The following is a 25,170-nucleotide window of genomic DNA, read 5'->3' on the forward strand; positions in this document are numbered from 1 at the left end:
CCCCTTCATAGATTCGGCACTCACCTCCAGTGCTAGTCTCATGGAAGGGCATTTTTTCATCCATCAGTGTGGAAGAGGATCTTTTTTCTGGCTCTGTTGGCTGGAGCGCTGCTTTCAGACCGGCATCCATGAAGCAAGGATCCGACTTTTGGCACATTGCATGCATCATCTTCCTCAGGTGGCTTAGGAAATTCAGCATGTTCAGAGGGACCCTGAGCAACTTTTACATATGCACCATTGAAAGCATTCTGTCTGAGTGCATAACGGCCTGGTATGGCAACTGCTGTGTCCAGCACCATAAAAAGGCTAGGGCTGTTTTCCTGGAGTGTCAGAGGCTGAGGGATGAACTCACAGAGGTTATAACATCATGAAGGGCATGGATAAGATAAATAGACAAAATCTTTTCCCTGGGGTTGGGAAGTCCAGAACTAGAGGGCATAGGTTTAGGGTGAGAGAAGAAAGATTTACAAGGGACCTAAGGGGCAATCTTTTCAAGCTGAGGGTGGTATGTGTCTATGGAATGAGCTGCCAGAGGAAGTGGTGGAGGCGATCACAATTACAGCATTTAAAAGGCATCTGGGTAAGTATATTAATAGGAAGGGTTTAGAGGGATATGAGCCAAGTGCTGGTGAACGGGACTAGATTAGGTTGGGATACTGGTCGACATGGAAGAGTTGGACCGAAGGGTCTGTTTCTGTGCTGTACATCTGTATGACTCTATGACCTCAAGTGTGAGGTCTTACGTTTTGGAAAGTCAAATCAAGATAGGAGTTTCATGGTGAATGGTAAGGCCTTAAGGAGTGTAGTGGAACAGGAGGGACCTTGGAGTTCAGGTGCACATTTGTCTGAAAGTGGAATCACAGGTAGACAGGGCAGTGAAGAAAGCTTTTGGCATACTGGCCTTCATCAGTCAGGCCTTTGAATGTAGAAGTTGGGAAGTTATGTTGCTGTTATAGAGGACTTTGAATGTAGAAGTTGGGAAGTTATGTTGCTGTTATAGAGGACTTTAGTGGAGTAGTGTTCAGGTTTGGTCCCCTTATTATAGGAAGGATGTTATTAAACTGGAAAGAGTGCAGAAGAAATCTCCAAGGATGTTGCCTGTACTCAATGGTCTGACTTATAGGGAGAGGTTGGACAAGCTAGGACTTTTTTCTTTAGAGTGTAGGAGACTGAGGGGGCACCTTATAGTGTTTTTCTCCTGAGGTTCCTACACAGTTGATGCAACTGCAATATACCGCAACTTCTGTGAACAAGCAACCAAACATATTAATGTGTTGCTGGAAAAGTGCAGCAGGTCACATTTTCAGCTCTGATCTCCAGCATCTGCAGTCCTCACTTTCTCCACCAAACATATTAAGCACAGAACAGTACAAGGTTTGGAGAAACTCTGAACACTCCTCGCCATGCTTGTGAGGTACGTCCAAGGGTGTCTCTGGAGGAAGCTTTAACACACACCTCGCAAGGCTTATGGGATTGTGGCAAAAGCCCTCCCTGAACAAAGGAAACAGTCCTTCCTTTATACAAAATCTTTACATCACAGTTAGTAATGCTCACAAGACAGCCCTCAGCCACTCCCTCAGTGACATGCCACTCAAGATACAATGCAGTGACCACCTCACCTCCAGAGACGATGTAATTCAAATCACCCCATAATAGTCAAATCTGTTGCAAATTTTTTTTGTGACTATAGAGGAGTAGTCAAATTCCAACTATAATGTCCTTTGAGATTTCTGAATAGGGATGAAAATGTAAATCATCCCTGGATGGGAATGGGAATGTAAACCTCCCACATTCCACCTATAAGACAAAGACAAAGACACACCACCCTACTCCTGGGGTATTCAATTTCTTGCAGGTCAGCAGAGCAAATTAACTCTTTAATACCACAATAAAGGTGATTAAGTTCATGATTGAATGCACTCAGTCTTTTTCCCAGGGTTGGGGAATCGAGGACTAGAGGGCATCAGTTTAGAATGTTAGAAGGGAAAGAATAAAATGGAACCTGAGGGGCAACTTTTTTTTAACACAGAGGGTGGTATGCATTGGAATGAGCTGCCAGCGGAAGTGTTTAAGGAGGATACATTAACGGAATTTAAAATGCATTTGGACAAATACATGGATAGGAAAGGATATGGGCCAAGTGCAGGGGAATGGGGTTAGCGTGGATGGACCGTTTGTTTGGCGTAGACCAGTTTGGGCCAGTTTCCGTGCTGTTAGACTATGTAATTGTAAGTAGAGCAGGGAATTAGTCTTCTGGTCAATCAAGCCTGCTTTTGTTGCAGTCAAGCCTACCACTGTGTTCAAAAAAAGCTTGCCCCCACATCTCCTTTGAACTTTACTGCTCTCACCTTAAATGCATGACCCCGAGTATTAGAAAGTTCAACTCTGGGAGAAGGATTCTGATCGGGCCAAAGTGAGGACTGAACATGCTGGAGATCAGAGTCAAGAGTGTGGTGCTGGGAAAGCACAACAGGTCAGGCAGCATCCAAGGAGCAGGAGAATTGACGTTTTGGGCATACCTTTTGGCTTGCCTATGGGAGACCGAGTGTAGTGGTGGAAGGGTATTTTTCAGGCTGGAGGTCCGTGATTAGTGGAGTTCCACAGGGATCCGTACTGAGACCTCTGCTGTTTGTGAAATATATAAATACTTCCTATGCAAATATAGATGGGTGGGTTCGTAAGTTTGCAGATAATACGAAGATTAGTGGAGTTATAGAAGGTTGTCAAAGTTGGTGTGGATCCTATGTATCTTAATCTTCTGCATGAGCCTTGTGGAGGCACCTTGTAGAAAGCCTTACTAGCAGACAACATCCACGGCAGTACCGTCATCATTCATCTTTGTCATCTCCTTGAAAAATTCAATCAAGTTAGTAAGACATTGACTGCCCCGCACAAAGCTATGCTGACTATCCCTAATTAGGCCATGTTTTTCCAAATGCACATAAATCCCATGCCTAAGAATTATCTCCAATAGCTTCCCAACCACTCAGGTGAGACTCAACAGCCTGTAGTTTCTTGGATTGTTCCTATTTCCCTTGTTGAACAGAGGAATAATATCAGGTACTCGCCACTGCTCTGGGATCTCTCCAGTGGCTAGTCAGGATACAAAGACCTTGGTCAAGGCCCCAGCAATCTCCTCCATTGCGTCTTTCAATAACCTGTGATGGACACCATTGGATCCTGGAGACTTATTCACCTTAGTGCTCTTCATAAGACCGAACACCACTTCTTTATTGATCTCAAAATGCCCTCATATATTAGCATGCCCACACAAATCTCACTATCCTTGATATCTTTCTTCTGGGTGAATACTGACACAAAATATTCATTTAGGATCGTGCCCACATTCTCTGTCTTCAAGCACAAGTTTCCTTCCTGAACCTTGAGTTGTCTGACCTTCTGTCTAGTTATCCTCTTGTTTTCTATGTATGTAGGGAATGCCTTGGGACTCTCTTTAACCCTACTTGCCAAGGTCATTTCATGGCCCCTTTTTGCTCTCCTAATTCTCTGCTTGATTTCTTTCCTGCATTACATCCTCCAATACCTCCAATAATCTTTCATCCCCCTGTAAACAAGAATCTGTTTACTTTTCGTCCTTATAAATATGTAAAGATTCAGTATCTGTTACCTTTTGAGGAAGCCTCTCAATCCTCAGACAATGTTAATCTTCTGTTTTTTAAATTATGATTCCAGGGTTTTAGTATTTCGCTAAAGAGGAAACATTCTTTTGACATCTGCCTGGTCAAGACCTCTTTGGATCTTAAATATTTCAATTTTGACACTTCTGACTCTTCTACCAGAGGATACATGTCTAGCCTTTCCCTCATTAGGTAATCTATGCATTTCAAGTAAACCTTCTCTGAATTGGTTATGATACATTAACCCCTTCCATAAGTATGTTGACCAGTATTGTACACAGTTCTCTATATGTGGTTTCACCAATGACTTGTGGAACTGAAGTATAATTTCCCTACTCTTGCATTCAGTCCCCTTTGCAGTCAAATGCAGCATTCTGTTCGCTTCCTTGCTGTATCAGCATATTTGCCTTCTATGATTCATGCAGTAGGACATCTAGATCTCTTAGTATCTCAGAACTCTGCAGTTTCTCACAATTTAGGTCATCTACGTTTTGATTCTTTCAGCCCAAATGGTTGGCTTTACACTTTGTCATATTATACTCGATTTGCTGTGTCTTTGCCCAGTCACTTTATCTATCTATATTCCTTTGTAGGCTCATTACGTCCATTTCACAAGTCAGTTCCCTGCCTGTTTTTGTGCCATCAACAAACTTCGCTACCTTTCATCCAAATCATTTATCTAAGTTGTGAAGCGTTGAGGCCTCAGCACTGACCCCTGTAGCACACTAGACATGACATCCCATTTATGTAGACAGGGTGGTTAAAAATGCTTTTGGCATACTTGTTTATTGCTCAGTACTTTGAGTACAGGAGTTGGGAAATTATGTTGAAGTTGTACAGGACGGTGGTGAGACCTCATCTGTCACCTCGTTATCCGAAGGATGATATTAAGCTGGACTGGTTTGGAAGAGATTTAGCAGGATGTTGCCAGCTATGGAATGTTTTGAGTTATAAAGCAAGGCTAGATAGGCTGGAAATTCTTTCACTGGATTGTAGGAGGTTGACAGTAATCTTCCAGAAGTTCATAAAATAATGAGGATTATAAATAGATTACAGATAGATGGATGGGGGATTTCAAGACAAAGGGCATTTTTAAGATGACAGGAGAGAGATTTAAAAAAGACATGGGGCAAATTATTTACACAGAGGGTGGTTCGTGTGAAGAAGGAACTTCTTGAGGAAGTAGTGCATGTGGGTACAATCATAACATTTCAAATAAATTTAAATAAGGACATGATTAGGAAAGGTTTGGAGAGACATGGACCAGGAGCAGGCAGATGGGACTAGTTTCGTTTGGGATGATTTTCGGTATGGACTGGTTGTATTGAAGCGACTATTTGCGTGCGATATCACTCTTATGACTCTATCCCTACTCTGATTTCTGTCAGCCGGCCAAACTTCTATCCATGCCACCATGTTTCTTTCAACACCATGAGCTTTGATTTTCTGCAGTAGTCTTTGATGTGCTAACTTATCAGTGGCTTTCTGGAAATCCAAGCATAATACATCCACTGGGGTGTACAAAATGTAAAATCACACAACACCAGATTATAGTCCAACAGGTTTAATTGGAAGCACTAGCTTTCAGAGTGCTGCTCCTTCAACCACCTGATGAAGGAGCTGCGCTCCGAAAGCTAGTTCTTCCAATTAAACTTGTTGGACTATAACCTGGTGTTGTGTGATTTTTCACTGAGAGCATAGAACATTGCAGTGCAGTACAGTCTCTTCGGTCCTCGATGTTGTGTCGACCTGTGGAATTAGTCTGAAGCCCATCTATCCTAAACAAGGGACGGAACATCTGCAAGTCAACTTCCCAACTTGGCGAACATTCCCACTATTCCATTTTCATCCACATGTTTATCCAATGACTATTTAAATGCCCTTAAAGTTGACAAGTCTACTACTGTTGCAGGCAGCGCGTTCCATGCCCCTACTAATCTCTGAGTGAAGAAACTACCTCTGACATCTGTTCTATATCTATTACCCCTCAATTTAAAGTTATGTCCCCTCGTGCTAGCCATCACCATCCGAGGAAAACGAAGCTCTCACTATCCATCCTATCTAACCCTCTGATTATCTTATATGTCTCAGTTAAGTCACCTCTCAACCACCTTCTCCCTAATGAAAACAGCCACAAGTCCCTCAGCCTTTCCTCGTAAGACCTTCCCTCTATACCAGGCAACATCCTAATAAGTCACCTCTGAACCCTTCCCAAAGCTTCCACATCCTTCTAATAATGCACTGACCAGAACTGTACAAGTGCAGGCACACCAGAGTTTTATACAGCTGCAACATGACGTCATGGCTCCAAAACTCACTCCCTCTTCCAGTAAGAGCTAACACACAGTATGCCTTCTTAACAACCCTATCAACCTGGGTGGCATCTTTCAGGCATCTGAAATCTCTCTGCTCATCCACTGCCAAGGATCTTACCATTAGCCCAGTATTCTTTATTCTTGTTGCTCCTTCCAAAGTGAATCACCTCACACTTTTCCACATTAAACTCCACTTGCCACCTTTCAGCCCAGCTTTGCAGCTTACCTATGCCCCTCTGCAACATACATTGGCACTGTCCATAACTCCACCAACCTATGTGTCATCCGCAAATTTACTAACACATCCTTCTACACCCTCATCCAGATCAGTTATAAAAATGACAAACAGCAGTGGCCCCAAAACAGATCCTTGCGGTACGCCACTAGTAGCTGAACTCCAGGATGAACATTTCCCATCAACCACCATCCTCGGTCTTGACAATTTCTGATCCAGACTGCTAAATCACCTTCAATCCCATCCCTCCCTACTTTGTGCAATATCCTACTATGGGGAACCTTATCAAATGCCTTAATGAAATCCATAAACACCACATTAACTGCTTTACCCTCATCTACCTGTTTGGTCACCTTCTCAAAGAACTCGGTAAGGTTTGTGAGGCACGACCTACCTTTCACAAAACTGTATTGATGATCCCAAATCCACTTATTCCTTTCTAGATGACTATAAATCCTATCTCTTATAACCTTTTCCAACACTTTACCCACAACCGAAGTAAGGCTCACTGTTTAATAAGTACCAGGGCTGTCTCTACTCCCCTTCTTGAACAAGGGGGCAATATTTGCTATTCTCCAGTCTTTTGGGTCTATTCCTGTAGACAGTGACGTCATAAAAATGAAAGCCTAACACTCTGCAATCTCCTCCCTGGCTTCCCAGAGATCCGAGAATAAATCCCATTCAGCCCAAGGGACTTATCTATTTTCACACTTTGCACAATTGCTAATACTTCCTCCTTGTGAACCTCAATCCCGACTAGTCCAGTAACCTGCATCTCAATACTCTCCCTGACAACATTGTCTTTTTTCAGTGTGAATGCCCATGAAAATATTCATTTAGCGCTTCTCCTATCTCCTCTGTCTTCATGCACAACTTCCTATCAATGTACTAATGTCCTTGATTGGCCCTAATCTTACTCTAGTCGTTCTCTTATTCCTGATATACCCACAGAAAGCTTTAGGGGTTTCCTTGATCCTATCTGCCAATGACTTCTCATGTCCTCTCCTGGCTCTTCTTAGTTCTCTCTTTAGGTCTTTCCTGGCTAACTTGTAACTCAACCACCCTAACTGAGCCTTCACATCTGATCCTAATATAAGCCGCCTTCTTCCTCTTGACAAGAGATTTAACTTCTTTAGCCACAGCTCCCTCACTCGACCACTTCTTCCCTGCCTGACAGGTACGTGCTTATCTCAGGCATGCAGTAGCTGTTCCTCAAATAAGCTTCACGTTTCAATTGTGCTCATCCCCTGCAGTTTCCTTCCCCATCCTATGCATCCTAAATCTTGCTGAATTGCATCATAATTGCCTTTCCCCCAGCTATAACTCTTGCACTGCACTATATACCTATCCCTTTCCATCGCTAAAGTAAATATAACCGAATTGTGGTCCCTGTCACCAAAGTGCTTACCTACCTCCAAATCAAATACCTGGCCGTGTTCATTACCTAGTACCAAATCTAATGTGGCCTCACCCCTTGTTGGCCTGTCTACGTACTATTTCAGGAAAGCCTCCTGCACACATTGGACAAAAACTGACCCATCTAAAGTACTCAAGTTATAGTATTTCCAGTCAATATTTGGAAAGTTAAAGCCCCCATGACAACTACCTTGTTACTCTCGCTTCTACCCTGAATTTTATTTTTTATCCTTTCCTCTACACCTCTGGAACTATTTGGAGATCTATAGAAAACTCCCAACAGGGTCACCTCTCCTTTCTCATTTCTAACTTCAGCCCATACTACCTCAGTTGATGAGTCCTCAAATGTCATTTCTGCCACTGTAATACTGTCCTTGACTAACAATGCCACACCTCCCCCTCTTTCACTATCTTCTCTGTTCTTGCTGAAACATCTAAATTCCAGAACCTGCAACAACCATTTCTGTCCCTTCTCTATCCATGTCTCCAAAATGGCCACAATATCGAAGTCCCAGGGACCAACCCATACTGCAGGTTTACCCACCTTATTTCGGATGCTCCTGGTAGACAATTTCAAACCAACTTGTTTGCCGGTGCATTCTGGTGACCTTGAAACCATATTTCTGACCTTGCTACTCTCTACCTCCTTGACACTGAGACTACTATTTAGGTTCCCCCCACTGCATTGGTTTAAACCCTCCTGAAGAGCATTAACAAATACTCCCCCCGCCCCAGATAGTGATTCCCCTCTGGTTCACGTGTAGACCATCTTGTTTGTAGAGGTCCCACCTACCCCAGATTGACCCCAATTATCCAGGTATCCGAAACCCTCCCTCCTGCACTATCCCTGTAGTCACGTGTTCAAGCCTTCTAAGTTTGTGAGAAGATTTGTAGCTCGGGTGCTCTTTGTTGTGGTTGTGTTCGCCGGGCTGGGAATTTGTGTTGCAGATGTTTCGTCCCCTGTCTAGGTGACATCCTCAGTGCTTGGGAGCCTCCTGTGAAGCGCTTCTGTGCTGTTTCCTCCGGTATTTATAGTGACCTGTCTCTGCCGCTTCCGGTTGTCAGTTCCAGCTGTCCGCTGCAGTGGTCGGTATATTGGGTCCAGGTTGATGTGCTTATTGATTGAATCTGTGGATGAGTGCCATGCCTCTAGGAATTCCCTGGCTGTTCTCTGTTTGGCTTGTCCTATAATAGTAGTGTTGTCCCAGTCGAATTCATGTTGCTTGTCATCTGCGTGTGTTCACCAACTAGCTACGAAACGACACGACCAGCTATCCTTAGTAGCCACACACTTCCTAGAGGCATGGCACTCATCCACAGATTCAATCAATAAGCACATCGACCTGGACCCAATATATCGACTACTGCAGCGGACAGCTGGAACTGACAACCGGAAGCGGCAGATTCAAACTACTACAAATGCCGGAGGAAAGATCACAGAAGCGCTTCACAGGAGGCTCCCAAGCACTGAGGATGTCACCTAGACGGGACAAAACGTCTGCAACACAAATTCCCAGCTCGGCGAACACAACCTCATCAAGTCTTCTCTCTCCCTATTCCTCACCTCGCTAGCATGTGGCACGGGCAACAAACCAGAGATAACAACTCTGTTTGTTCTAGCTCCAAGCTTCCACCCTAGCTCCCTGGATTTCTGCCTTAAATCCCCATCCTTTTCCTACTTATGTTGTTATTGCCTATGTGGACCACAATTTTAGGCTGCTCCCCCTCCACCTCAAGGATCCCAAAAACACGATCCAAGACATCACGAACCTTGGCACCTGGGAGGCAACACACCAAAAGTGAGTCTCTCTCATTCCCACAGAACTCCTATCTTTCCCCCAGCTGTGGAGTCCCTGATGACTAATGCTCTGCTCTGGTCACTTCTTCCCTTTTGAGCACCAGGGACAGACTCTGGTAAGTCCTCGCCACCCCCAACAATATCCAAAACGGTATGCTAGTTATTGAGGGTAACGGCCACAGGTGATCCCTGCACTGTCTGACAGTTCCTTTTTCGTTTTCTGACTGTAACCCATCTGCCTTTTTCTTGTACCTGAGGTGTGACTACTTCCCTGTAACTCCTCTCAATAACCCCCTCCGTTTCACGAATGATTCGAAGTTCATCCAGTTCCAGCTCCAGTTCCCTAACACCGCTTTTGAGGAGCTGGAGTTGGGTGCAGTTCCCACAGACGCAGTCAGCAGGGACACTAGTGGTGACCCTCAACTCCCACATTCTGCAGGAGGAACATTCAATTGCCCCAACCTCCATTCCTACTATTCTAAATTCCCAGACTATTGAAAAATAAATAATTAAAATAAACTAGTTACCTTACCAATCCGACGCACAGAACCTTTTTATTTTCGTTAGAGGAGGAGGATGGGTGGAAGACACTACCTAAGTAGTGTTTCAGGTATTGCAACTGCCCAAATATATTGCTTCACTTACTCAGCAGTCCCCTGTCCACTCCTGCTCAGCATACACTCTGCCTATTCACGAGGTAAGTTTTTAAAGCAGGCACTTACCTTCCCAGCAGTCTCTCTCCCTCTCTCCTTGCTGCTCCTGGAAAAAATGGAAGCCTGGCACTAGAGGTAAGTCCCATTTAAGTGGGAAGCTTACCACCCGGCAGTACTCGCTCCTCTCTTCTTCTCTCCTCATGCTCCCGAAAAATCTTCCCTGGTAGTTGTACTTTTCTTGAGTTCTTCACTCCCTTTCAATTCTTGATTTCAATTCTTGATTCAGTATGCGACCTAATTTACCATGCCCCATGCATTCATATTCTTCCACTATAAACTTCAGCTCTCCTAGCGATGATACATACTTCACCTCTAATGAGACTGTTGCAGGATATCTGTTTAATTTGTCTGCCATTTCTTTATGCTTCATTACTAATTCCCTAGACTCATTTGCTATAAAACCAACCCTTACTTTGTGCATTCTTTTTTAAAATATCTGTAGGAACTAGTTTTGTTGATTTTTAATATTTCTGTAAACTAGCAGATAGGTGCTTTGTTGGGGAAAAATAAATCTTGTTCTTCCTGTCAGAATATAGAGTGCAACTTGCAGAATTGTGAATGACGATAGTTCTATGAAATGATTGAAACATGAAACGCCTGTCAAACTTCATGGGCTAAAATCTGGGTATTAGTTATGGTATTATTCTGGATTTCTACAGTTTTTGTTTGTGACAGGAAAATTGTCTCTCTTATTAGAGATGTGGCAATGTTTTAACCTTGTTTCTGTAAGCGTTGACAGTTACTAAATATTCACATCCTAACTGACAAATAATCCCAATTGTAGTATTTGCTTTTGTTTATTTTATATTTGGAAACTATATTTGAATAATTTTATTCTAAATTTGTTTAGGTTTTCGTAAAAATGATGAGATGAAGGCAACGGAAGTTCTGCCAATACTCAAGGAGAAGGTTGCATTCCTCTCAGGTAAGTCAAACTGGCTTGAATTTTATAGTTTTTTTAAAGAATTCACATCCACATCCATCTGTTTTATGGTGCTGTATTTGAATCTTGATTACAGGGAGAATGATGAGATTGCATTAAAAACGTTGATTGGAGTGACTTTTTAAACAGGAAAATGTGGTACTGTACATTGTATTATTGAATGCAAGCCACCTGTTTGTCATGGAATATACCAATCAATGATATAAATCTCCATTCTCTTTGTGATTTTAGATCATTCTGACAAAATGCTTGCAAACAGCAAGGCTTGAGGTGTTCCTGACATTCTATCATTTAGAATGCAAGAATGTGAATTCAAGTAAATCAAGGAATATGATGAGGGCAGAATGACCTATATGGACTTTAGTAAGGTGTTCAACAAAGCACCTCATGGTAGACTGCTTTGTAAGGTTAGATCACATGAATACAGGGAGAACTAGCCATTTACGTACAGAACTGGGTTTAATGTAGGAGACAGGGTGATGAGACTCGAGGCCTATCACCAGCAGAGTTCTACAAAGATCAATGCTGGATGAACTGCCTTTTGTCATTTATATAACTGATTCTGATCTGAACATTGGTGATATAGTTAGTAAGTTTGCAGATGACACCAAATTGGATGTGTAGCGGCTAGTGAAGAAGGTTATCTCAGAGTACAATAGGATCTTGATCAGATGGGCCAATGGGCTGAGGAATGATCGATGGAGTTTAATTTAGACAAATATGATGTGCTGCATTTTGGAAAGGCAAAGGCATGGCAGGAATTATACACTTAATGTTAAGGTCCCTGGGGAGTGTTGCTGAATAAAGAGACCTTGGAGTGTAGGTTCTTGGTTCCTTGAAAGTGGAGTTGCAGGTAGATAAGATAGTGAAGAAGGCATTTGGTAGGCTTTCCTTTGTTTGTCAGTGTATTGAGTATAGGAATTGTGGCTGTACAGGGCTGGTTTGGGCTGCTTTAGGAATACTGTGTTCAATTCTGTTCTCCTTGGTCTAAGAATGATGTTGTGAAACTTGAAAGGGTTCATTAAAGATTTACAAGGATGTTGCCAGGGTTGGAGGATTTGAGCTATAAGGAGAGGCTGAATAGCCTGGGTTATTTTCTCTGGAGCATCAGAGACTGAGGGATGGCTTTATAGAGGTTTATAAAATCATGAGGTGCATGGATAGGGGAAATAGACACAGTGTTTTCCCTGGGGTGACTGAGTCCAAAACTAGAGGGCATAGGTTTAATGTGAATGTGAAAGATTTAAAAGGGATCTAAGGGACAACTTTTTCACAGAGAGGACAGTGCATGTATGGAATGAACTGCCAGAGGAAGTGGTGGAGGCTGGTACACACACAATGTTCAAAAGACGTCTGGATGGGTTAATGAATAGAAAACGTTTAGAAGGATATGGCCAAATGCTGGCAAATACGAGTAGATTAATTTTATGGTATCTAATTAGCACGGATGAGTTGGACCGAAGGGTCTGTTTCCATGCTGTACAGCATGGAGGCTCTGTGACATGTCCACTGCTCTGCCTTCATCAATCCTCATTGTTACTTCTTCAAAAACCTCAATCAAATTAATGAGACAGAACTTCCTATGCTCAAAGCCATGTTGATTATGCCTAATCAGTCCTTGCCTTTCCAAATATATATAAATCCTATGCTTTAGGATTCACCCAACAACTAGCCCACCACTGATGTTAGGCCCGCTGGTCTGTAGTTTCCTGGCTTTTCATTATGACCTTCCTTAAATAGTGGCACCACACTGGCCAACCATCAGTCTTCTCGCAACTCATCTATAGCTATCAATGATATAAAAAGCTCAGCAAGGGACCTAGCAATCACTTCTCTAGCTTCCCACAGAGTTCTAGGGTACACCTGATCAGGTCCCAGGGATTTATCCACCTTTATGCATCTAAAGAAGTCATGCACCACCACCTCTAATATGGACATTTTTCAAGATGTCACTATTTATTTCCACAAATTCTCTAGCTTCCATACCCTTCCCTACAGTAAACACTAATGCAAAATACTCGTTTAGTATCACCTCCGTCCCCTGGGGTTCCACACATTGGCAGCTTTACTGATCTTTAAGGGGCCCTTTACTTTCCCTAGTGTTTTGGCTTTCATCAACAGGGAGATTGAGTTTAAAGTCTGTGAGGTTTTGCTGCAGCTCTATAAAACCATGGTTAGATCACTCTTGGAATATTGTGTCCAGTTTTGATCGCCTCATTTTAGGAAGGATGTCGATGCTTTAAGAGAGGGTGCAGAGGAGATTTGCCAGGATGCTGCCTGTTTTGGAGGGCTTGTCTTATGAAGAGAGGTTGAGTGAGCTTGGGCTCTTCACGCTGGAGAGAAGAAGGAAGAGAGGTATCTCGATGGAGGTGTGTAAGGTAATGAAAGGCATAGATAGTCAGAGACTTTTCCCCAAGGCAGAAATGGCTGTCATGAAGGGTCATAATTTTAATGTGATTGGAGGAAGGTACAAGGGAGATGTCAGAGATAGATTCTTTACGCAGAGTGGTGGGTGCGAAGAATGCACTGCCAGAGGTGGGAGTAGAGGCAGAGACATTAGGACATTTAACCAACTGCTGGACAAGCACAAGGACGGCAGTAAATTGAGGGATATGTAGGTTAGGTTGATCTGAAGGGCCTGTACTGTGCTGTACTGTTCCATGTTAATGACCCACTTCTGATCCTATTTTGTATGTTTTTGTGTCCACCACAAGCTTAAACAATGTATTCCACATCCTAACTACTCACTCTGTGGAAAAGCTTTTTAATAGAAAATGCTCTCCGTAAGTACTCTGATGAAGACTCATCTAGACTCGAAACATTAGTTTGCTCTATCTCCATGGATGCTGTCTGACCTACTGTGATTTCCAGCACTTCCTGTTTTCAATACTGATTCCAGTATTTGTAGTAATTTTCTCTGACTTTAAATATCAGACGTAAATACAAAGGTCAAAAAAACTGGAAAACTGCAAATGTTAGACTCTTAGAAAAAGTTTGCAGATATGAGACCAAAAACAGAAATTTCCAATCTGTAAGAAGTTGGGTGGATGAAGTTTTTTTCACTTTTTGGATTTACTAATAATATTAGCATCAGATATAGTAGAATGAATAGTGAGATTTGTACTCAAGAAATGTGTTGCATGTTAAACTGTGAAAAACATCCTTGACTACAACGTCGCATCGTATAGTGCTTTTATTTACCTAAGGGAATTACATATAAGTAGCCGTGGTCCACAAATACCATGGGTATTCCTTTTAAAGAGAAAGAGTTGGCTATACATAAGTTGAAGGTCACTACTTTGCAAGTGTTAGCCCAGATGAGGAGGCAGGCCTCCATGATCTCCCACAGCTGCTATGGGGATTAAACGTGTTTCTTTGCTATCATTCTACATCACACCGTACACACCTTGGCAACTGACCTAACTGATTACCTGAAGCATTCCAAAGATAATGGGAAAGGTGTTGTAACCTTTTGTCACTCCCTCCTGGCCCTCTGACTTTGTGTCCACACCAGTTCAATTTTAGTGGAAAAGAAATGACTCCTAGTAACAGTTCTAGCTATTTTTTAAACACTGTTTCAGATTTGCAAGAGATTATAGTTAATCATATTTGAAAAAAAAATCCAGAGTTCTCAGTGTATTCCTGCAGACGTAAAACAGGTAGCTATTCTCAGAATAATGGACTTTGGGGTAAACACTTGGTTCTGACCAAGCTAGAGTCATTGGACGATCCAAATGTGTTGTATATTGAATTACAGTTCTAGCAAATTGTACAGATCAATCTCCTGTGACTTATTCAAAGCGTAAACAGCATTGAACAAAAGGCACAATTTGATACATTACTGGCACCTACATTATCTCACAACTTTGTCGTAAATTGTGGTAAAATTATCTGAGGTAATCACAAATAGAAAATCTAATTATGTTTGCACTCGGAGTAACACAAGCTTATATAAGTTCGTTTTAGTTGAATAATTCAGTTCAAAGTTATGGTGCCACACCCCTAGTTTGATTCAGGCAAATAAGGTTGATGGTTCTGAAAATAACATTGCGCATGTGTCAAATTTGATTAATTTATTTGTGATAAGTAACGAATGTTCACTTCCTTTTTTCATAGAGTTGATGATTTTACTGTAAATGTGTAGCACCTCTTGAGAAGTAAAATTTTATTTGCAAACAAGGCACTGAAATGCATGATGTGTAAGAACCTGAGAAGCACCAGTGGATCAGAGGGAACTTGGTGTGCATGCAAACCAGTCCTTTAAGGTATCAGGGCAGCTTGGTAAATTAGTTAACAGTGTACATGGTATATTTGCCTTTATTAGCAGAGGGATATAATTTGGAAAAAAAGATTAGCAACGCTGGAACTATATAAATTGTTGCTGAGGCCAAAACAAGAATATTTTGTGCAGTTCTGAAATCCACATTATAGGAGGGATATGATAGCACTGGAGTGGAAGCAGATGAGATTTATCAGGATGTTGCCTGGACTAGAGAGTTGCAGTTATGAAGAAAAATTGGACAGTCTGGAGTTATTTTCCTTAAAGCAGAGGAGATTGAGAGGGAACATGATTTGGATGTATAAAATTTGAGATTTATAGATAGGGTAGGCAGGAAGAAACTTTTTCGCTTAATGGTGGGATCATTGACCGGGAGCATAGATTTAAGTGAGAGGCAGAAGGTTTAGAGGAGATGTGAGGAAAAACCTTTTCAACAAAGGGTGTTGTGAACCTGGGACTCTCTGCCAGACGTGTGGTAGAGACAGAAGCCCTCCTCACATTTAATAAATATTCCGATGTGCACTTGCGATGCCAAGGCTTACAGGGCCAATTGCTGGAAAATGGGATTAGGTCGATTGGCCTGGATCGATGGACCTTTTTCTGTTCTGTAGGTCTCTATGACTTTAACATCCTCAATGCGCTCACTCTGTCTAGACCTGAAACAGTAGTCTTCTGTGAGATTCTTCCCAACCCCATCATTCTTCTCAATTCCAGTGAACATTGTCTTAAGCAATCCAATCTGTCTTTACATCAATCCTGCCATTCCAGGAATTGTTCTGGTAATCTTCATTGTGCATCTTCCATAGCCAGAGCATTACTCTTCAGATAAAGAAACCAAACCTACACATTATGCTAAAAAAAAATCTGTACGCGATCAGGTCCCGGACCTTCCCGTGGCTTGCCACTTCAACACACGATCCTGCTCCTGTGCCCACATTGCTTGCTGCAATGTTAAGACCATAAGACATAGGAGTGGAAGTAAGGCCATTCGGCCCATCGAGTCCACTCCGCCATTCAATCATGGCTGATGCGCATTTCAGCTCCACTTGCCAGCGTTCTCCCCGTAGCCCTTAATTCCTCTAGACGACAAGAACCTATCAATCTCGGCCTTGAAGACATTTAGCATCCCGGCTTCCACTGCACTCCGTGGCAATGAATTCCACAGGCCTACCACTCTCTGGCTGAAGAAATGTCTCCGCATTTCCGTTCTGAAATGACCCCCTCTAATTCTAAGGCTGTGTCCACGGGTCCTAGTCTCCTCACCTAACAGAAACAATTTTCTAGCATCCACCTTTTCAAAGCCATGTATTATTTTGTACGTCTCTATTAGATCTCCCCTTAATCTTCTAAACTCCAACGAATACAATCCCAGTATCCTCAGCCGTTCCTCATATGCTAGACCTGTCATTCCAGGGATCATCCGTGTGAATCTCCGCTGGACACGTTCCAGTGCCAGTATGTCCTTCCTGAGGTGTGGGGACCAAAACTGGACACAGTACTCCAAATGGGGCCTAACCAGAGCTTTATAAAGTCTAAGTAGGACATCTCTGCTTTTATATTCCAACCCTCTTGAGATAAGAGACAACATTGCATTCGCTTTCTTAATCACAGACTCAACCTGCATGTTTACCTTTAGAGAATCCTCGACTAGCACTCCCAGATCCCTTTGTGCTTTGGCTTTATTAAGTTTCTCACCATTTAGAAAGTAGTCCATTCCTATATTCTTTTTGCCAAAGTGCAAGACCTCGCACTTGCTCACGTTAAATTCCATCAGCCATTTCCTGGACCACTCTCCCAACCTGTCTAGATCCTTCTGTAGCCTCCCCACTTCCTCAGTACTACCTGCCTGTCTACCTAACTTTGTATCATCGGCAAACTTCGCTAGAATGCCCCCGGTTCCCTCATCCAAATCATTAATATATAATGCGAACAGCTGTGGCCCCAGCACCGAACCCTGCGAGACACCGCTCGTCACCGGCTGCCATTCTGAAAAAGAACCTTTTATCCCAACTCTCTGCCTTCTGTTAGATAGCCAATCCTCAATCCATCCCAGCAGCTCACCTCGAACACCATGGGCCCTCACCTTGCTCAGCAGTCTCCCGTGTGGCACCTTATCAAAGGCCTTTTGAAAGTCCAGATAGACCACATCCACTGGGTTCCCCTGGTCTAACCTACTTGTTACCTCTTCAAAAAATTCCAACAGGTTTGTCAGGCATGACCTCCCTTTACTAAATCCATGTTGACTTGTTCTAATCAGACTCTGCTCTTCCAAGAATTTAGAAACCTCATCCTTAATGATGGATTCTAGAATTTTACCAACAACCGAGGTTAAGCTGATTGGCCTATAATTTTCCATCTTTTGCCTTGATCCTTTCTTGAACAAGGGGGTTACTACAGCCATCTTCCAATCGTCCGGGACCTTTCCTGACTCCAGTGACTCTTGAAAGATCTCAACCAATGCCTCTGCTATTTCCTCAGCAACCTCTCTCAGAACTCTAGGGTGTATCGCATCGGGGCCAGGAGATTTATCAATTTTAAGACTTTTTAACTTTTCTAGCACTATCTCTTTCGTAATGGCAACCATACTCAACTCAGCCCCGTGACACCCTTTAATTTTTGGGATATTACTCCTGTCTTCCACTGTGAAAACTGACGCAAAGTACTTGTTAAGTTCTCCTGCTATTTCCTTATCTCCCATCACTAGGCTCCCTGCATCAGTTTGAAGTGGCCCAATGTCTACTTTTGCCTGTCGTTTGTTTCTTATGTACTGAAAGAAACTTTTACTATTATTTCTAATATTACTGGCTAGCCTACCTTCATATTTGATCCTCTCATTTCTTATTACACTCTTTGTTATCCTCTGTTTGCTTTTGTATCCTTCCCAATCTTCTGATTTCCCACTGTTCTTAGCCACTTTATAGGATCTCTCTTTTTCTTTAATACATTTCCTGACTTCCTTTGTCAGCCAAGGTTGTCTAATCCTTCCCCGGTTAATCTTTCTTTTCTTGGGAATGAACCTCTGTACAGTGTCCTCAATTATACCTACAAACTCCTGCCATTTTTGCTCTAGTGTCTTCCTGGTTAGCCTCTGCTTCCAGTCTATTTTAGTCAGTTCCTCTCTCATGCCCTCATAATTACCTTTATTCAACTGTAACACCATTACATCAAATTTCGCCTTCTCCCTTTCAAACTCCAGACTGAACTCTACCATATTATGGTCGCTACTTCCTAAGGGTTCCCTTACTTTAAGATCTTTTATAGAGTCTGGTTCATTGCAAAGCACTAGGTCCAGAATAGCCTGCTCTCTTGTGGGCTCCATGACTAGCTGTTCCAAAAAGCCATCCTGTAAGCATTCCATGAATTCCCTTTCTTTAGATCCACTAGCAACATTATTTACCCAGTCCACCTGCATATTGAAGTCACCCATGATCAATGTAACCTTGCCTTTCTGACATGCCTTCTCTATTTCCCGGTACATGTTGCGTCCCTGGTCCTGACCACTGTTAGGAGGTCTGTACACAACTCCAATTATGGTTTTTTTGCCTTTGTGGTTCCTCAATTCCACCCACACAGACTCCACATCATCCGACGCTATGTCATTCAATACCATAGATTTAATTTTGTTCTTAACTAACAAGGCAACCCCACCCCCTCTGCCCACCTCTCTGTCTTTTCGATAAGTCGAAAAACCATGGAGGTTTAACTGCCAGTCCTGACCCCCCTGTAACCAAGTCTCTGTGATGCCTACTACATCATAATCATTCACTATTATCTGTGCCATTAATTCATCGGCTTTGTTATGAATGCTACGAGCATTCAGGTAAAGTGCCTTAATGCTAACTTCCTTATTAGAGATGTTGTAAGTCATATGTCCTAAGTTATCCTTGCTTTTTTCTGCATTCTCAGTCTGCCTCAATTTTAAATCCGCCTGGAAACATGCTATCCTGCTGCTTATATTTCCATTTACCTCCATACTCCCTGTTGCTTTCACTTTCCCTTCCCCCCAACTCAGAAGTTTAAAGTCCTACTGACCACCCTATTTATCCTCTTCGCCAGAACATTGGTACCTGATCGGTTCAGGTGGAGACCGTCCCAACGGTACAGATCCCCCCTGTTCCAAAACTGATGCCAATGCCCCATGAAGTGGAATCCCTCTTTCCCACACCAATCCCTTAGCCACGTGTTTACTTGCCTAATTTTCTTGTCCCTATGCCAATTGGCACGTGGCTCGGGCAGTAATCCGGAGATTATGACCCTTGAGGACCTGTGCTTCAATTTCCTGCCTAGTGCTTCGTAATGCCCAAACAGGTCCTCCACCCTAGTCTTGCCTATGTTGTTGGTACCAACGTGGACCACAACAACTGGATCCTCCCCCTCCCGCTCCAATATCCTTTCAAGCCAGTCAGAGATGTCTCGCACCCTGGCACCGGGCAGGCAACACACCATGCGAGACTCCCGATCCGGCTTGCAAAGGATACTATCTGTCCCCCTAATTATAGAATCCCCTATAACCACTACCTGTCTATTAGCTCCCCCCTCTTGAATGGCCTTCTGCACCATGGTGCCTTGGTCAGTTGGCTCATCCTGTCCAGAGCCCTTTTCCTCATCCGAACAGGGAGCAAGAATCTCGTACCTGTTGGACAAGGTCAAGGGCTGAGGCTCCTCCACTCCTGAACTCTGGGTCCCCCTACCTGCCTCACTTACAGTCACACTCTTTTGTGCCTGATCACTAGCTGAGTGGGAATTAATTAATCTCCCAGGTGTGACTGCCTCCTGAAACAAAGCGTCCAGGTAACTCTCCCCCTCCCGGATATGCCGCAGTGTTTGAAGCTCAGATTCCAGATCATCAACTCTGATCTGGAGTTCTTCCAGCAACCAACACTTGCTGCAGATGTGGTCACTGCCGTTCACAATGGGATCAGTGTTCCAGTGATGTTCCAGTGAAGATCAACGCAAACTGGAGGAACAGCATCTCATCTTCCGACTAGGCACATTACAGCCTGCCGGTCTCAACATTGAATTCAACAACTTCAGATGATTATCCCATCTCAACCCCTCTTTTCATTCTGCTCCGTAATTTTATTTTATTTATCCTTTTTTATTATTTTTTTCACTGTTCTGTACCTCTTATTTCTTGATTGTCTCTCTTTCTCTCTCTCCCCACTCTCCCATCACCTTTTTCCTCTCCTCTTCCCCCTTTGCTACCCTTCTCCCCTGTTTTCCATTTTGCCTCTACTTCACCCATCCCCCCCATCCCCCACATATTTTGTCACATAGCGCAGGCTTCAGCCTTAGTCATTCACAGCTCCGAATCTCCCTACAATCTCTCTGTCATTATCACCTCTTTATTGCTACCTTTGCTTCTGGAGCCATGACTCACCTTCTCTCAGCCTAGTATAAATACCTCCCCATTTCCCCCTTTTGTTTAGCTTTGACAAATGGTCAATTAGACCCGAAACATCAGCTCTTTTCTTTCCTTACAGATGCTGCCAGACCTGCTGAGATTTTCCAGCATTTTCTCTTTTGGCTACACATTATGCTGTTGGTCTCACCAAAACCCTGTACAATTGCAGCAAAAGTTCCTTGCTGTTGTACTCAAATCCTCTCGCTGTGAAGTCCAAAATGCCATTTTGCTGCCTTCATTGCCTGCTAAAACTTGCATGCAACTGTATTACTAAGACATCCAAAGCTCATTTCATTTTCCTGTTTCCCAATCAATAGCTTTTCAGATAATCTGCCTTCCTGACCCACAGATTACAGATTATACAGATGATTGCTTCATTTGCCTGTGCATTCAATTTGTGCCAGTCACGCTGAAGCATCTCTGCATCGTCCTTACATCTTCCCATCCATTGACACTTTGTATTGTCTGCAGATTTGGAGATATTAAACTTAGTTCCCTCATATAAATCATTAATGAATATTGAGAATACCTGCTGGAATCCAAGCACTGATCCCTGATTTCCCACCAAACACTGCCTGCCACTTAAGAAAAGAATCATTTACTCCTCTAATTTGTTTCCTGTGTGCCAAACAGTTCTGTATTCATGTAATTTCATGACTCCCAATCCCATGTATTTTAATTTTACATGTTAAGCTCTTATGTGGGACCTTATCAAAGGCCTTCTGAAAGTACAACTAAACCATGTCCACTGGCTCTTCATTATCAGCTCTACTAGTTACATACTTTAAAAAGTTCAATAGACTTGTCAAGCATGATTTCCCTTTTGTGAATCCATGCTGTCTCTGTCTGATCCTGCCACTGTTTTCCAAGTACTCTGTTACTAAATCTTTCAAAATGGATTCTAGAATTTCCCCACTACCAATGCCAGACTAACCAGCCTATGATTGCCTGTTTCTGTCTCCTTTTTTAATGGAGGCGTTACATTAGCTATACTCCAATCCAAGAGAACTCTTCCAAAGTCTATAGAATTTTGGAAGATGACCACCAATGCATCCACTATTTCTAGGGACAGTTCCTTAAGTACTCTTGGATGTAATTTTATCTGGGGCCATGGGAATTTATCAGCCTTTAGTTCCATCAATTTTCTCAATATCATTCTTTTTGTTCCTCCCTCACTAGCCTCTGTGCTACCCAACATTCTTGGGACACTATTTGCCAATCCTCAAATCTAAAGACAGAACCAAAATCTGTACTTCATTCGTTTGCTATCTTTTTGTTCCTCAGTATAACTTACCTATTTCTAACCGGAACAGACCTACATTTATCTTCACAAACTTTTTCTCATCACATACTTTACAGAAGCTTTTGCAATCACTTTGTATGTTCCCTACAAGCTTATTGTCATGCTGTATTTTCCAACTCTTCATCAATCCATTTGCCCTCCTTTGCTGAAGTCTAAACAGTCTCTTTTTTTGTCAGTTTGGATCTTCATTTCCCTGTTAGCAATGTTTGAGCCCCCTTTTCCTGTTTTCTTTTTGTTCAGTTGTTGTAGTTTGTCCACGTACTGTTTAATTATTTGCCATTTGTCTATCCACTGTCATCCCTTTAAGTAATGTTCCCAAGTTAACATAGCCAGCTATACTCTTAATAGTTTTCTTATTTTAGATTCAGGAATCTATTCTCAGAATTAACTCATTACTTTTCATCTTACTGAAGAAATCTATCATATTATGGTCACTCTTCCCCAGTGGGTCCCTCACAGCAATTGTCAGTCATTCCTTTCTGATTACAGCATACCTAAGTCTAGGATGGTCAGTTCTCTAGTTGGTTCCTGGAAGTAATGATCCTGTATACACTCCATGAATTTCTCCTGTATGTTGTTGTTACTGATTTGATTTGTCCACATATGTCGATTCCAGCCTTGGGTGAGTTTTGTTCTGTGTATATCGGTTTCTTCTGACAGTCTAAAGATGTGCAGATTAGGTGGATTGGCCTTGCTAAATTGCCCTATAGCGTCCAAGAATGTGCAGACTAGGAGGATTATCCATGGTTAATATGGGGTTATAGGGTGAAGGGGACAGGGTGGGATGCTATTTAGAGGGTTGATGCAGACTTGATGGGCTGAGGAGCCTCTATATGGCACTGCAGGGATTGGATGATTCTATGATATATGCAGATTTAAGTAATTATAGTTTTTTCTTAATTGCTTTTTACCCCAGTATTTTACAGAGATCATTTAAATTGGTCTATTTTGATCAAACAAAATTATGTCTAAAAGTATCATATGCAATAACATAAAATTGACTATTAAATTAATCAGATTTTGTATCACAAATCAAAGCAAAGTTCTGCTACAGTTCGATAGTTTAGAAAGATCTCAACATAAATCACAAAACAAAATTTCCACCCGTTTCCAAACATCTTTTACAGTTTCTCAATCAGAAACATCATCCTTATTTAAATTGTGTTGTATTTTTACTTAACTGGCTCTTCTCAGCTTTTTATTTTGAGCTGCTAAAATATTTTTACAACTTCCTTTTGAACATTTTTCAGATCTGATGTTCTAAAGCTCTTTTCAGTTCTAACAACATGAAGACTTCTAAGCAAACTTTCCTCGCATGGAAGTTTCACTACTTCAGCCAGGGTGGTTATTTCCCTGAAAAAACAGGATTCTCCTTAGGATGAGACTTCTGTCTTCTGAACTGACCTCCTGATTCTTTTGAATTTAAGTCAAAGGCTTGACTTATAGCCATTTGGCCTGTTTTCTTTATTTCTCATATTTTCAGCATTAGGCATTACCTCCATTAGATTAGATTTCCTACAGTTGGCCATTTGGCCCAATAAGTGCACACCGACTCTCTGAAGAGGAACCCACCTAGATGCATTTCCCTCTGACTAATGCACCTAATACAGTGGGCAATTTAGCATGGCCAATTCACCTAACCTGCACATCTTTCAATTGTGGGAGGAAACCAGAGCACCCCGAGGAAACCCATGCAGACACTGGGAGAATGTTCAAACTCCACACAGACGGTTGTCTGAAGTTGGAATTGAATCTGGGTCCCTGCCGCTGTGAGGCTGTAGTTCTAACTGCTAAGCCACTGTGCCGCCCTACATAAACAGTACATGTGCCCTACTAGATGTTGGACTGAATCACTAGTCTTCCTGCAAACAATGTTTCTAGTTCACTGTTCAAAATTATGTTCTGACTCATTTTCAAAAGAGAAGTTACTTTCACAGAATTGAAACCACACATCTGCCTCTATTTTAAAAGTCTCACAACCCAAATAATTATGGCGCATATTTTTTATCACAATACTCAGTATGTCACGTAACATTTTTAGAGAAAGAAATAGAGAAGCTGATAAGTTTGACCTGACTGAGTTGGAACCCATGTAGAGAGGAACCTCGATTATCCGAAGGACATGGGTAGGGTGAGTATTTTGTTTGATTAATCGAATACCAGGTAACATAGTTATCCAAGCATTGGAACCTTACAATCTTGTTCAGATAATCTGAAATACGTTTAATTGAATGCCGGATAATTGAGGTTCCTCTGTACTTGAGGATTTGGTTAAAGGAAGGAAAAGCTGATTGTGGTAGCTATCACATCACGAGACTGAATGCACACACGTAATGAGCAATTTTCACTTAAGATAGATTTGATGATGCGGAATGTTGGATCACCCCTTTTAAAGATTGGCATGTTGTTGACCTTCGCAACAATTTTGTGAGGAGCGACGTGTTCAGATGTCAGGTACTTAGTTTGGAGGGGGCAACAGGAGTGACCATGCAACATTCCCGCCAAACTGTGTGGATAAGTAATTGCTGAGAAACTTCATGCAAGGGGATTAACGTGCTGATGCACAGCCTCTGTAAGATTCACAGACATGTTATAAGCAAAACATAACACTGAAGCATGATCACCTGACTGAAGGTTCGCCCAAAGAGGTATATTTTAAGGAACATCTTAATAGAGGAAGGCAGGGGACAGAGGCAGAGAGCTGTAGGAAGGGAATTAAGAACTTACTTCTTGCCTGATTAAACACCTAGCCAGATGAATGCAAATCCCTTGGAGGGTTACTGGGCTGGAGAGGATGACTGAAATAATGAAGGGGAAAGACCATGGAGGAATGTGAAAACATAGGTAAGGCTTTCAGAATGAAAACACTGCTTGACCAGGAGCCAGTCAAGGATGATTGCGTGCAGAACTTAGTATGCACTAAGACACGGAATGTAACAGAGTTTGGGATGAACTCAAGTTCACAAAGGATAGAAAGAATGTTGGTGAGTGCATTTGTCCGAGTCTTCACCCATTGGCCATCTCAGGAGGATGTGGCTGTTAAAGTTATAGACATTTATATTAATTCATTTATGCACTGTGTTGGCTAGGCCAGCATTTAAGCCCATCCCTAATTCTATAAAGGTC

The 25,170-nt window shown here is 42.4% G+C and overlaps 1 protein-coding gene across 5 annotated transcripts in view; it reads left to right on the top strand.

Moving 5' to 3' along the window:
- The window catches only part of LOC140480385 (triple functional domain protein), a 588,738-nt gene that overhangs the window by 165,833 nt on the left and 397,735 nt on the right, over positions 1 to 25,170 (top strand). For all 5 annotated transcript variants that reach the window (XM_072575178.1, XM_072575177.1, XM_072575174.1 and 2 more), the window contains exon 2: positions 10,966 to 11,040. In XM_072575178.1, the coding sequence (XP_072431279.1) occupies positions 10,966 to 11,040 (75 nt within the window). The remainder of the gene's footprint in view (positions 1 to 10,965; positions 11,041 to 25,170) is intronic.

Source organism: Chiloscyllium punctatum, chromosome 8, assembly GCF_047496795.1.
Source record: "Chiloscyllium punctatum isolate Juve2018m chromosome 8, sChiPun1.3, whole genome shotgun sequence".
NCBI lineage: Eukaryota > Metazoa > Chordata > Chondrichthyes > Orectolobiformes > Hemiscylliidae > Chiloscyllium > Chiloscyllium punctatum.